At 41.8% G+C, this 15,912-nt stretch overlaps 1 protein-coding gene and 1 long non-coding RNA gene across 2 annotated transcripts in view; one reads left to right on the forward strand and one right to left on the reverse strand.

Moving 5' to 3' along the window:
* kif26ba (kinesin family member 26Ba) overlaps positions 1-15,912 on the reverse strand; it is a 184,625-nt gene that overhangs the window by 56,915 nt on the left and 111,798 nt on the right. Inside the window, exon 5 of the mRNA XM_062025486.1 lies at positions 5,286-5,493. Within this exon, the coding sequence (XP_061881470.1) occupies positions 5,286-5,493 (208 nt within the window). The remainder of the gene's footprint in view (positions 1-5,285; positions 5,494-15,912) is intronic.
* LOC133632802 (uncharacterized) overlaps positions 1-15,912 on the forward strand; it is a 43,203-nt gene that overhangs the window by 20,155 nt on the left and 7,136 nt on the right. The window lies entirely within an intron of this gene.

Here is a 15,912-nt window from a genome sequence, read left to right on the forward strand (position 1 = left end):
ACATCCCAATATTCAAGCGGGCGATTTATATATTTAAAAAAAACAGTTGAAGATGGCAGAGGCATTTTCTTCCTTAGATTTTTCTTTTAGCGGTGTAGATGACGTCCAGGAAACCCACAAGGTGTCTACTTGGCCACATTTGGACAAATGTATGCCTCTGGATAAAACAATGCACAACACATTCATTTTAGTTGTTTACCATGTAAGCCCAAATCAAAACTGCTCTCAACATGGAAGAGGTGAATACACATTTAAGAACACACATGATTGTGGCAGACGTGATAGTATAGTCTAAATGCTCAATTTAATTTCCATGTGTGTTTTAGAACAAGACAGTAGCTGACATTTCTTTCATAATTTCTACTTTTTATATTTTGACATTGAATAGTTTAATCATTTTGAAACATAACCAACATGACTGCAATATATTTATTTCATGCTATAAATCTCAAATGGTTATTCAGATAAAGCAAGTTAGCTAATCGAATAAACATTGTTTGTACGTTTTATGATTATTGCATTTGGAGCAGTTAGAAGTTGAGAGGGAGTCAAAGAGACAGAAATTGGCTATAAAATCCAAGGCAAAATCCACTACAGCAGAAACAAAAATTAAAATGCAAGCTGCTCAGAAATTTGCCAGGAAGGCTCATGTCAGAGCCATCAAAGCAAAAATGCCAAAGTAATATCTGAATGAACCAAAGTAATGTGTGAATAATATAAATAACTAGATGAACTGTGAACACTAGTAAGGTTGTAAAATACTGTATAGGCTAACCCATGTGGTTCCTATGGATGTGAACACAAGTTGTAATTACTGTAGTAACTAAATAACATAGTGACTGAAACATAGTGATTCATTTGGATGAATATTTATGTAAACTCTGTTGATCATTTTTCAATTCTTTAAACACTAAAACATCTTTAAATTGTGCTTTTTTTGCAAATTTTTGGCATGTTCGTTTGCTGAAAAACCAGGGCACCTGCGGTCCCCAGACCCCCGGCTTATTTTCAGTCTTTTTCATTAAGTTCAAATCACATGCCTGTTATTGTTTGTTGTCAATACAATTCCACTATAATAAATAAAATGTTTCTTAGAGTTGTGTCATACCTAATATCACAGAGCCCTACTGTACACAGTATAGTAAGGGGTTACCATAAGTTCTTTGCCTAGTGTGTCTGGGGAGTTTACTGAGTGATGTATTCAATAACTAGCAATGTCTCTATCTTTCTCTGTAACATGACAGTTCCTTAGCTCACAAGTGTTGAACTTGTATAACTTCATTTCTTTGACTGATGCACACATGTTCCCTGATGTTGACTCCCAGCTGTTAGATTTCATTAGCGTGAAGTGAGCAGCCACCTCCAGCCCATTGGAGAACCAGGTGTGTAAAACTACCAGGGGGAGGAGTAAGAATCAAACACCACTGAGAACACATCCTCAGAGGGATTCTGTTTTCATTTGACATCCCTGTATAGAAGCAGGCTGGAGTTCCTCCCACACACACCCACACCCACACACACACACACACACGACCCGTGCAAGTTGATTTTTTCCGGCTTTAACTGTGACATCTCAGTCTGTTTTCTGCCATATTAACATCAGGGCCAAAAAATAACCTCCAACAAAGCAGTGTTGTACAGGATGTATTGCACACGGGGTGGGGGGGCTGTGCTGTGCATGTGTGCAAATGCCATTGCGGCAGGGGGGAAGCCGACCCCCACCGCGGTGACATTTTTACGAGACAAATGTCACCACTATATGTATGTGGATGTGTGTATTTGATTAGGTCATGCTGAGATCTGATATATTTTATAGAACAAGCTTGTTATGCTGGAAATACTAGGATGTAGAGTACAGTACATCTCTTGCTCTCATTCTCGCTCCTTGCCAATTTGCTTCCATATTACAGCAGGAGCGCCTTATCACCATTGCACTGGTTGCACAGTAAATTTGAGAATTAGTAAGGTGACATTCTCTCTAAATGTGCTTCAGTCTACGTTTTCTTATCAAAAGACAGGGCAAGTGGAACACAAGAACAACTGCAATTAGGGATGCATTTATATAATGACTACACCAAAAATGATTCCCGGGCGCGGCTACGCTGCTGCCCACTGCTCTCCTCACCTCCCAGGGGGTGATCAAGGGGATGGGTCAAATGCAGAGGACAAATTTCACCACACCTAGTGTGTGTGTGACAATCATTGGTACTTTAACTTTAACTTTAACTTTAATCTGTGAAATGATGGTCCCAGTGGTTTACTTTGTTTTAAAGATGCATAAACAGGTGAAGTACTGTACATAACATTTCACAATACAGCATGTTCAAAAAGGAGTAGGAAAAAGTACTGTATTTATTCCTATGCCTTCTCCATGGCACAGTATTTACAAATTATTTTTCATTTTTACTTCTTGTGTTCACGATGTGCCAGTTCATCTTTTAGATATAACAATAGGTAAGGTTGTATTTTCACTACAATTCCCTTTCAAACGCTACTGCAAAATGCACAAAAAAGCAGTTCTAACTGCTTGTCCTCTCAATGCAATCACACTGTCACTGTGTGACTTCGATTTTTAAGCGCCCACTTTTTGTAGGATTGGGTTTTTGAACAAAAGTGTTCACCAAAAGTTTTGTATGCTGTCCTGGTTGATGTACAAACTGATCATTTTGCTTGCATATCATTCTTTGGAATCGAGTGGCCAAACAAATAATCCTATGCGGTTGTCTTTGTGCTTTTTTATTGAGTATGACTGCAAAATGAGCCACCTCGGGGTCAAAGAAAATTGCGAGTATAAAGAAACACTCTTGAATTCACAAACTAACTCGTAAAAAAGTCCAACGCTCATTGCCGTCTTCACCAAAAAGTCCTCAATCAAGATAAAAGTGATGTTAAATGTTAATTTATCTATTTCTCAAGAGTTGTATTTCTGATGGGAAAATTTGTATTGGTTTTTGTACAATTCGGTCCCTGTCTGACCTTTTTAGAACGATTACTAATGAAAACAGAGGTATTGTACCACTGTGTATGGCACTGGTGGTGTAGTGGAACATGCTGTGCCTTTCGTTTCGCGCAGGTTCGATTTCTAGCCTCTGCACCGACACACAAGCTTAATATAGTGCTGGTCCCAAACCCAAATATATACAAAGATGATGTCAGGAAGGAAGTAAAGACTAGGCCAAAAACAACTACCTTTGTTATACAGTATTTTCGTTGAAAATTTGATTTGTTTTGGTGGGTATGAAAAACAAAAAACAGCTTTTGTCATATGGTTCCCCAGTGTAAAAGATCACTAAAATATAGAGGATGATAGCGTTCACACTTCCAAACGGACTAGAGTTTGTTTAAGCTGAACCCAACGTAAAAAGTGTGACAAAAACTTAAACCTGTAATTAAAATTGTGCTGTGGTTGGTACTGCATTGCCTTTTACTAGTGTGGAGGCCTTGAAGGGTCAAAGAGTCAAAAAAGCAAAGATGTGCCATTAGAATATTTTAGCTGTCACAATGAATTTGTTGAAAGTTCATCATGCAAACTGGACTGGAGGAATTGTTAGTTGTCGTCAACATTAGTTGTGAAAATGAACATGTGTGTGATAACTAAATGTAGCAAAAAACATATGTAAGAGCAAGTGGTCGTTTCTATTGAGATGAAAAAATATCTGTACACGATGACGATGCTACCAGGCAATCGTGTGTGTGTGTGTGTGCGTGTGTGTGTGTGTGTGTGTGTGTGTGTGTGTGTGTGTGTGTGTGTGTGTGTGTGTGTGTGTGTGTGTGTGTGTGTGTGTGTGTGTGTGTGTGTGTGTGTGTGTGTGTGTGTGTGTGTGTGTGTGTGTGTGTGTGTGTGTGAGTCTGTTTCCCTGACAACTGAGACATCTGTCACTTGCATATGGAGGGAAACTCAGATGGAGGCTCAATAAAAATAAAAAAACATACAAGGACAACTGAGCATTCATCAATTGCACACACAATGTTTTTATTACATCTGATTTGAAAGTGCCTACTAGTCACAAAGTTTTGATTGACACCATTCCACATATATTGATTGTGGAATGACTGTACTGTTTTTCATATTCCGCATGTAAGTAAACAAGGCAACCGGGATATTTGATTGAATATTTCTCTGGCAGTGTCCGTCAAAACTGAGCTCTATTATCTTTGTAAAGACTTTTTTTCATACGGCTCTTACATTAGATCTCACTGGATTGAGCAGGTGTACCTAATGATGTATTTTAATTTTTCTTCTTTCTTAAACCTAGATGAGTAACTCCTAACCCTTACAAAAATACAAAGAAGTAAAGAAATCTTATCCAGGAAAACAGTGGATGCTCAGATCATTAAAAATGTTTGTTTCTGAGGTGAAGTCCCTCTGTCTGTCTCACAATGGACAGCTGCTGTTTGATTTCTTCCTTCATACCCTTTCGCTTTCCCGCGCATGAGACACACTCAGATGCACATGTCAGTGAGCCCCAAAACTGTGGAGGAGGGGGGTGCCACTAAAAACTCATTACATGGACAATCGATATTACACACATTTGAGAAGCATGAATGCCCTCCACCTCGAACACATCCACACACATTTCATCACCCGCCAGCAAGGGTAACAGATGACTTTTGTCAGGCTGAGATGTGTTACCATGGTTACCATTAGGCATGTTTTTGGTATGGTACGACTGGGGTGACACACACTAAAGAAAATCATCTTGGTTGAGGTCATTATTGGGAAATATATTATAACTGGGAGTAACGCTCAAATCACTTAAAGTATTCCATATACCAAATATTTATGTAAGCACACTGCTTCACAAATGAACCTAAAAAATATAATTTCAATTTATGTAGTTTTATATTTGTATTAAGTAATAATGTATATGTTGATTTTGTTTGAGCAGCATGGTAGAACAGGGGTTAGTGCATGTGCCTCACAATACGAAGGTCCTGAGTTCAATACCGGGCTCGGGATCTTTTTGTGTGGAGTTTGCATGTTCTCCCCGTGACTGCGTGGGTTCCCTCCGGGTACTCTGGCTTCCTCCCACCTCCAAAGACATGCACCTGGGGATTGGCAACACTAAAATTGGCTCTAGTGTGTGAGAGCGAGTGTGAATGTTGTCTGTCTATCTGTGTTGGCCCTGTGATGAGATGGCGACTTGTCCAGGGTGTACCCCGCCTTCCGCCCGAATGCAGCTGAGATAGGCTCCAGCACCCCCCCCCCCCCCCCCCCCCCCCCCCGCGACCCCAAAAGGGACAAGCGGTAGAAAATGGACGGATGGATGGATGTTTTCGCTTACCTTTCCGAGGCCAGGTGTGTCTTTGATCTTATTGGCTGCACGGAGAAGGCAGGGCGGAGCTGGAGGTGGGGCCGTCAAGAGGGCGGAGCTAAAATTGGTCGGGAAAAGATGCGAGTCACACATCGGCGAGGATGTGGTCATCGGCACCGGCGCCGTGGCGGCCTTTAGCTTCTTCTTCTTGGATGTTAAATTGAGTTTCTGTGCAGCTCTGACGGAGAAACAGAAGAGAGGAAGAAATGTATTAATTACACTGATTAATTAAACCTATAATTGATCAGCTGTTGATGAATGAAGTGGGTGAAGATTTGCAAGATTACATAGTTGTATATTTACATCCTTAGTCTCACGGAAATGCTAATTGCAGAATCATATGTGACTACACACACACACACACACACACACACACTCACACAAACACACACACACACACACACACACACACACACACACACACACACACACACACACACACACACACATGCAGTTTAAGTAAGTAGCAACATCCAGATGGGGATAAGTTAATTTCCCTTATTTTGCTCAATTCATTGTACTTAAAGGGAGCCATCAAAGTTGTATTTATATTCCTGTTGCATCTTTCCGAACTCAGATGCTCAGATTTCTAAAAGATATGCTGGAAAATGTTTAGCTATACAGGAGCAGATCAACAAGCCACTGTTGGATGAGCTTTGATTTATTCTACAAATACTTATGCAAAAAAATGCATAATGTATATATTTTATTGGACATATAAACAATGGACACTGAACAAACACAGGCAGAGAAAAAAAACGGAATTAGTGAGAATGAAATTCCGTTAACATTATTCTAGAATAATTGAGCGCGTAAGCCGTCTAAATCCTGCAGTTGTCCATTCTTCAGATATATCAGAGCGAGCGAGAGGCCCCGCTGCCCTCATGCACACTCGGTCAAGGAGCTATATTCTCACACCATTGGCTTTCAATTAAGTGCAGCAGGTTACAGAGATGAGAGCGAGGTACTGTAGGGAGTGATGGGGGGTGGCTAAAGGGAGAAATTGTGGAGAGTGGAGGGACAGTAAAGCAAAAGGAGGAGGAAGGAAATGAGTAATGTGGACTGGAATCTTAATGGTGCATAATTTTGTTTAATAGTCTATATATAGGAGTGAACATTGAAATGTAATAAGCAGAATAGAATCCCTATCATTGCAATGGTAGCAGTCTATCATATTGGTGGACCAGCCAGGACACCTATTGTGTGGCACGTTGTTACTTAAATTGTACATATACCATCCTCTGTTGCCAGTTATTTAGATAATGATGTCTCTGTCTTAAGTCCTTTTTTTGCATGGCACTGCTGTACAGTGACTACTCTTAAAGGAGCCATATGGAATCATTGCATGTCAAGTCATCATTAAATGGCCCTGATAGGTGAAAAGGCATTAATAAATCATGTTCTTTTCGAACACCTCTATAACTGATAACAGTAGTTCAGCTGGGATATGCTCATTTCAAAATTAGATTTATAGCCCCGAAATATCGGGGATGCTTTTGAAAGATGGAGACGATTGAAGGCGGAGAAGATATTTTCATCTGACGCCAAACTTGCTCATTTCCTCCTTTGACAGGTAAGTCAGGCATTTACGTTTTCTTATTACTTGTAATAAATGGAAATAAACATTTCGTATGTAAACTATATTGTCCAATACAGTCAATGATTTTGTCTAACAAAGCTAGTATGTTCGTGCAGCTAATGCTTAGCATGCTAGCTCGGTCAACGACACATCAACATATCGGTTAACGGGGGAAATATATGCCCTTTAGCCTGTATGTCGACGTGTATTCCAACTGACAGGGCAAAATATATTTTTGACAAATAAAACATATGTTAATATGGATAGTGTCAGTGCCTATTTCGTTCTCAATATGCTGATACGCTGAAGAAATGGGTTCCAATATTATCCCGGCTGTCATCATGGCAATGTGTAACGTATGGAGATAGCCAAATCACATGATAAAATAATTCCTCATTCGTGTAACCTATAGGCATACCTTGGTAAAATGTATGGAGTTAAATTACTGCCAAAAGTCCACACAACCACAAAACATGTTTTACTCACGCCCAACGAGGGCGAAGCATGATGTATTTTTTTGATAGGTACGTTTCTTATTTGCAAAACAAAATGCGTTTGTTTGTGAATCATATTTTGTATTTGCAAACCACACTGCGTTTGTGTGTGAATCTTTGGGTGTGAGTAAAACATGTTTTTTGCGTGTGTGGACTTTTGGCAGTAATTTAACTCCATAAAAATATCTCCTCTTTAGTTTTGAGCATACATTAGGCTGCTAAGCATGCTCTACTTATTTTCACCAGTATAACAATTGCTAGCGTTAGTTGTAGTTTGTTTAGTCTTTGTTTTACTATACCGTCTTTGGGACGGTATAGCTCGGTTGGTAGAGCGGCCGTGCCAGCAACTTGAGGGTTGCAGGTTCAATCCCCGCTTCCGCCATCTTAGTCACTGCCGTTGTGTCCTTGGGCAAGACACTTTACCCACCTGCTCCCAGTGCCACCCACACTGGTTTAAATGTAACTTATATATTGGGTTTCACAATGTAAAGCTCTTTGTCACTTGAGAAAAAGAGCTATATACCTGTAAATATAATTCACTTCACACTTCACTTTTCTGACAGTAATAACCATATGATTGCCGTTTGTTGTGATATTGTACGCAGGCAGGATGTATGTCTTCCTGAAAATAGCCTAATTGCTGTGTAAAATGTGTTGGTTAGAGGTTTGTTATTTGCAAACGCTTGTCTATTCAGCTATTATGGTCCCAGCACCTCAACCCCTAGTAAGAGGCAGTGGAAGTTTGAAGTTCCTTGGAGTAGCCCAGTCGATCGAGCTGGATTCGGCTGCGTATCTGGCAACCTCAGTCAGCCAGCCTTTTCTGGTCACATTATTACATATGGCACCTTTAAGTCATATCCAAATTAGGAGGCCCTGTTTGTCAAGGCATTAGCCAGCTATGAGGTCTCCATGGTTTGGAACTAAGTAATTTTTTCGAGATTTGCATTTGTGTTGACTGAGTGTGCTGCAACAAACAAAGGTGCAAATTAAAGTATGGAGGCCCTAAAACAGGGCTATTCAACTGGCTGCCCACGGGCCAAATTTGGCCCGGGAAGGACATCAGGCGGGCTCCTGAGTTCAGTTCAAAACATGAGAGAAACTAACATTTTTGAAGTCTTAAAAACACAAGTCGGCTGTCAGATATTATAGATGATCTTTCAATAGCTTATTTGCAGTAGGTCCTTAAAAACAGCAGCTCCTGTTGTTGTATAGAGGAACCTAGAACTGTTTAAAAATATTGCTCGTGTTTTAACTTATGACTACCATTTGTTGAAGTAAGTAAGTACTTTTAAGGTATGGCAGATCCTTGCATTGACATTTTTACTTCATGAGAGGCAACCGGAATATCGAATGTAATATTTATCTGGCAGGGAGTACGTTTTTTTTTAAAACAGGACAATTTTTTGGAGAAGGAGAAGTACAATGGCTTTCTGGAAATGTGGCCCCCAGAAAAATGTTGAACGAACCTGCCCCAAAAAGCTCAAAATGGTCTATGAGTTTAAGGGTGCAAAAATGTACCTCTTCTTTAATGATGTTTTGAAACAGTAGACTCTTTATCTATTGTCTTTGAAGGCTGATATAGTGTTTTACTACTTCATAAAAAACGCCTGTCATATCAGATGAGGAAAGCATAACACAAGCTGTGCATGCATGCATGCGTGTGTGTGTGTGTAGATGTTTGTGTGTTCTGGCACTTATTTTAATCTATGTCACCGATGCCGTCACACAGACACCTACGCAACTAATTGGCAGTGCTTAACGACAAGTGGCCTGGGAGTTGGCTGAGTGGATCTTTTCCAATCTGACTCTGAAGTGAAGGGCACTTGTTTTCCATCCATCAGAACCCTTCTGTCAACCTGCATCCTTTGCACATGTCCTTTATTGTCTTTTTTCATTCCTCCACTCATCCCCATCCTTCACTCCTCTGTCCGCTTCTCGCTTCAGTCCGTCTCACTATCAACCCACCACATCTTCCCCTGCATTTTAAATCCTTTCTCCCCAATTATTCTTTATCCTCTTGCACCACTCTTCCCTTTATCTCCTCCCCTTGCTGCCTTACTCACCCACAGTCCAACCAGTCCATATTCAGCTACATTCCCCGTTTGGAATTACAATGGAATTCTGAGAATGGCCAAAAATATAATTACTTTAACAAGACTAGAATGCTGGGTGATACATCACAACATACAGTATTATAGCAATCCGCTTGAGGATGCCCCACAGGTGCTCAATTGTTTTGAGGTCTGAAGATATACTTCTCCACTCTATCACCTTCAGCTTCCTCAGCAAGACACTTGTCATATTTGTTGGGTCTGGTCTTTGTATCATGTTGGAAAAAAGCCATGTGGCCCAGTTTCCAGTTGAAGATGTCACCGTACATGTTAGAATTCATGTAGGCAAGGCACAATAGGTTGTATACACAATAGGTTGTATACACGTGACTTTTGACGGAAGTGGTGGGCCACCAAACCAACATGGCTACTGTGCAGCAAACAGAGTGCAAACTATATCAGTGTACGCAAGGGGCCTAGATCTTACCATTAAAAGCAGATACGAGCAAAAAAATGTAATAGAATATACACTACCGTTCAAAAGTTTGGGGTCACATTGAAATGTCCTTATTTTTGAAGGAAAAGCACTGTACTTTCCAATGAAGATAACTTTAAACTAGTCTTAACTTTAAAGAAATACACTCTATACATTGCTAATGTGGTAAATGACTATTCTAGCTGCAAATGTCTGGTTTTTGGTGCAATATCTACATAGGTGTATAGAGGCCCACTTCCAGCAACTATCACTCCAGTGTTCTAATGGTACAATGTGTTTGCTCATTGGCTCAGAAGGCTAATTGATGATTAGAAAACCCTTGTGCAATCATGTTCACACATCTGAAAACAGTTTAGCTCGTTACAGAAGCTACAAAACTGACCTTCCTTTGAGCAGATTGAGTTTCTGGAGCATCACATTTGTGGGGTCAATTAAACGCTCAAAATGGCCAGAAAAAGAGAACTTTCATCTGAAACTCGACAGTCTATTCTTGTTCTTAGAAATGAAGGCTATTCCACAAAATTGTTTGGGTGACCCCAAACTTTTGAACGGTAGTGTATCCCTGTTCATTATTATCTGTCGGCTGCATTCCAAGACATGTCAAACTATCTGGTGCGCCACACATCATTCTACATGACACAACAGATGAAAACTTGGAAAAGCATGGAGGCCTACAACTTCTTTGCGTGTGGCTGGGTCAAGGAAATTGGTATCAACTTTCAGGACTCTCCCAAGAATCGTTTTTGCTCGGGTCTTTATCAAACTATAACTATAGATGTCAACACTGTGCTGAAAGCTTCATTAAGGATTGCTGCCTTTGGTAAAAGCTTAATAACTCTTTGAGGTTTTGCTCAAATTTGCTTTCTTTTACTTAGACTCGCCGAGTTTGTGCTTCACGAAACCCTCTTAGCAGAAATGTGTTTTAGGAAATACAAATAATATCAATATAATGCTTTAATGAGAAATACTAAACGTTAAAAGTATTCTAGGAGCCAGAAATGTCACATGGTGTGTTTGTGGGTGTGCATTCACAGAACGGAAGTATGTGTCACTTGACATTAGAGGAGGGCACTACAAAAGGGTCGTTGTTACCTGCATTTGGTGTAGCGAGACGAGCAAGCTGAGCTAAATAACCAGAATTTTTGTTTACCACTTTTACACACGATATTGCACACTTTATAAGAGACTTTGGACGTTACTGATTGCGTTCTTGAGCACGACTGAAAGCTATTGAAATCTTTGGACACTTTAACTGCATGCTGTCTACAGACGAACTAAGCAAATTTATTTTCGTACATTCTCCCACTTCATTAAATCATTCACCACATTGCATCTCGGAAATGTGTGTGCGTGTGCTTTACTGGCGAAACAGGAAGCACGCCAAGTACTAAACCCAGCTTTTTACTTTTAAGTAACAGTCCAATCCGGAGTCGCTGTAAGTCTATCAAACAAACCTTTAACCAGGTGATCCGTGCAAACTCGTGCGTTTTTCGACTCTGCCGTGTTTGACTGGAGTGTGTGGTCCTTTTTTGGTCTTCTTTTGAAAAATCTTGCACTCTTTCACCCTTCTTGATTACCTCTCGAGGAACTCTGAAGAAACTTGTATCCTTTTCACGATTTCCACGGTTCCAACAGCCCAAAACAACGCTAGCATGGGGCATTTTTCTTCGAGAAAGGCAAAATGCCGCCCAGAACACTATGACAACAGATGCTCGCTTACCTACCACTTCCAGCCTCGCATAATTAACGAGCCGGACGTGACGTCAAGTGAATACAACCTATTATCTTGGTACTCACTTTTGTTATTGGCTATTCAGGGAATAATGGCTGTGTTTTCAGTGGATAGTAATCTATACCGCTGCACAGGCTGTACACTGACTACTCTACATTCAATTTTAAGTTTTATAGTATTGAGTAGCTGAAATGTGAGGGGTTTACTCAGTTTGGTGAAATACTCCTACATCAAACAAGTCATCTTGCTCACACAAAATACTGGTCAGCTCATCTTGGTAACGAACTCCTTAATTTTAGGCACCCCTTGTTGTCATGGTAACAGTAATTACATGCGGTTAGGGAACAGAAGTCATGCTCAGTAAAGCAGTAAGACAAAAAGATCCTCCCACATGTTAGCTGTCCTCTAGCCAAAACAACAACACTTTTTCAATATCGCTCTTCACTTGGGATCAATTCATTTACTCTATAAACACACACTCACACACACACACACACGCACGCACGCACGCACACACACAAGCACCACAAATCCCCAAAGAGCCAATTGACAGAGCATGCAGGAAAAATAAAATTCCTGCACAGATAGAAACTGCCTTCCCCCTAGTATAGGAACACACACACACACACACACACACACACACACACCCCTTGCAAGTACAGCATGTCTCCATCCTTTAGCCTGGTGTCCCTAAGGGGCCGCTGCCGCATAAGGAGACGGAGACATCGTCGTGTGAGAGTGACATATTCACTGAGCCATTGGCACTAATGAAAGATATTAGTCATACACACATTAGCAGCAGGAGGGGAGAGGAGGAGGTCAGTGTAGAGTCAGGAGGAGAGGAGGAATATCTTTGAGAATGACACAAACATAGAATTGAAAGAAATAGTGAAAAAGGTGTGGAGCAAGGAAATGGACACAGGGATTTAGTATGTGTGTGTGTGTGTGTGTGTGTGTGTGTGTGTGTGTGTGTACGTGTGCGTGTGCGTGTGTGTGCGTGTGTGTGTGTGTGTGTGTGTGTGTGTGTGTGTGTGTGTGTGTGTGTGTAATAGGAAGGTCTGCATGCAGTCCACGTGTGAGAGTAAAGAGCATGGCAGCCATTGGATTTAGCAATACTGCCTGGCTGCATCCAACATAAACCCCTACGTTCACAGCCAGCAGAGACGACAACGGTTTGTCTGAACAATTAGTCTCATCACGCACACATGCGCATATCTGTGTCAGACGTACATGTGGAGGTCACATTTAGAACAAAAGAACCACTTTTATATTTCTTTAAGAGGACGTTTCACAAGCGATGCAATCCAATTACACAGAGAGAAAGGAGGCGCGTGACACCTGCATCACTAAAGTAACTTTCACTTTGGAGCCTTGCGAATCAGACCAAAGACAGCTGGAATGTCATCCAGACGTGTGTTTGTTGGTGTTAAAGGGCCTTGTTGCCTCACTGGCTTAAGGTCACCAAAGAAAAATGTCAAAAGACAGCATGATCACACGTATTGGTGTGAGTTTCTCTAGACTTTTACAAGCTGGTCATGTTTTAAAGGGGAACTGCACTTTTTTGGGAATGTTTTCTTCAATTCACAATCCTTATGAGAGACAAGAACATACTGTATGTTTTTTTTTAATGCATTCTAACTCGTAAATAAAAGTGTGCTTACAATGGAGCCAATGGGAGCCATGGCATCATTGTGTATATGTTGACCATAAAACCCAATAAATGACCATCCCAAAAGTGGCAACAATACTCCATTTACAATTTGTGCCTTGAATATTAACCAAGTATTAGCGATATTGTTATTATAAGTGCTAACGTTAAGGACCTACATGGAGTGGTGCATTGATCAGAGAGTGGCAACTTCCTTATGCTAATACTGTGTATTGACATCCTGAGCTGGTGAGCTGCTTTCTCGCTTCCAAACTCGTGAATAAATCATGCCTCTCCCCTGGATAGTAAAATGATGTGGACATAAACTGAGAAGTTGGTACACTTTGACAGCCAACTTAAACCCGGAAATGGCGAAAAAGACCCGGAATGACGCTTTGATCCACACTCCTTTTTTCTTTGTGATGATTATGAGTTATTGTTCAACTAAACGGGACTATATGAACATCCTAACAGTCGGCATTCTGGTGAGAGCAGACATTGTACAGTGAGTGATGTTTTATTATGTTTGTTGTATTTTTATGATGTCTGCATTGAGTAATAATGAGACGTAACGAACGCATTATTAATGCGTTTGTTACGTCACTGTCATGACACAAGCACAGTCCGTTCCTCCCTCATCTGCGGGAGCACTCAGCAGCTCCACTCTGAGTACGTCCAGACACGCCCCCACACGCGCTGTGCAGACCGCACCCACACGCGCTGTGCAGACCGCACCCACATGCCGCCGCAGCTGGAGACAATCATCAATCAAGACACCTGGCAGTGATTACGGACGACAGGATAAAGAGCCTCGCCGCTGACTACTCCTCGTCGGAACGTTACTTTGCTTGCAGTAAGCTCACGTCTCTGACTTCCCACCAGTGTTCTTCTCCTGTGCTTGTTTCTTCGTACCTTGTTTTTGATCTCCTTCGTCTCTCCTTCCTCCCACAGTCCCTGTCTCAGCTCCCGCTGTCATATTCCCCTGAATCCTGTTTGCCCTCCTGATTAATCGACACCTTGCCTGGACTTAGGACGCTCTCTCCTGCACTACGACCTCGCTTGGACCCCCGGACCTCTTTGCCTTCTCCCCCTGGATTTGGACGCCACCATTCAACACGCATGACAACACCCCTTACGGTATCTTTATATATTAATTCCAGCACATAGTTTACATTCAAACACATAGTAGCATACACATCCTACGTAATCATAAATCACTCAATAAATACATTGAGTTTATACGTCTGCTGTTGTGCCGTCTCCTTCCCCCCGTCTAAGACATAACAGAACGTTCCGACCAAGATGGAACCAGACGGCACAAAACATCCCCCACCTGGAACTCTGGTCCGAACTTCCCCTCCTAGAGACCTATCTGCCATCGAGTCTGTCATTCGACAACATCAGGCCCGATTTTCCACCTTGGAGGACAAACTTGATGTTGCATTTGCTAGTCTGCTGTCAAGATTGGACAAACTCAGTACAGGTCAGGTGACACCTCCCACTCCCATTTTTAGCTCTTCTGAGGCACCTGCCCCCAAAGGACCGTCTTCCCTTCGCGAACCAAAGATAGCCAGTCCTAAGATTTTTGAGGAGGATTTCGAACTTTGTCGTGGCTTCTTGGTTCAATGTGAATTTATTTTTTAACACCAACCATCTCGTTATGCTAAGGCCAAGATAGCCTTTATGTTTTCCTTATTTTCTGGACCTGCCCTTAAATGGGCCACTTCCGCCCTTAGCAAGCCTTCGGGGTTTAACGCTAATTATTCTGCGTTTCGCAAAGAATTTTTGGCTGTTTTTGATCATCCCACGGATGGAAGAGATGCTGCAGCTAGGCTTCATTCCCTCAGACAGGGTCACCGCTCCATGGCTAAATACACCCTAGAATTCCGCACTTTGGCAGCTGAGAGTGGTTGGGATGACAGGGCTCTTTTGAGTGCCTACAGGAGAGGCCTTAATGAAAATATAAAGGATGGATTGATGCGTGACAGGCCGTCTTCTAGTCACAAGCTAATTGAACTAGCCCTCTTGTTTGATCAGCGACTTTCAGAAAGAGAAGCGGAGAGGGAGAGCGACTTCGGCAGACCTCCTCGTTCTACCAGCTGGGACCTCACGAGACAGACAGGCCCAGTTAATCAATGTCCTAGTCGTTCCCCAGAACCCATGCAGATAGGGAGATCTCAACTTTCCTTCGAGGAACGGGAACGGAGGTTTCAACGACGCCTATGTTTATACTGTGGTATAGCGGGCCATCATATTCGCAACTGCCCATCTCGGCCAAAAGATCGGGCTCACCAGTCAAGGGGATACTGGTGAGCCATACTACAATCCCCACAATCTTTTCCAGGCAAACCCCGAGTACGCTGTTCCCTGCTACCTTGTCTTGGGAAGATAGGACACTATCAGTAGAGGCCTATGTGGACTCCGGAGCCGACGAGAGTTTCCTCGACTTAAGGTATGCCACAGAATCTGGTATTCCGTTCATTTCCTTAGAGAATTTTGTGTCTGCCCAAGCCTTAGATGGTCACCCTTTAGGGCTTATCAAACACCGCACTAAACCTTTATCCCTTACCCTTTCTGGTAACCATACAGAGACCATC

Source organism: Entelurus aequoreus, linkage group LG02 (assembly GCF_033978785.1).
Source record: "Entelurus aequoreus isolate RoL-2023_Sb linkage group LG02, RoL_Eaeq_v1.1, whole genome shotgun sequence".
NCBI classification, from domain to species: Eukaryota; Metazoa; Chordata; class Actinopteri; order Syngnathiformes; family Syngnathidae; genus Entelurus; species Entelurus aequoreus.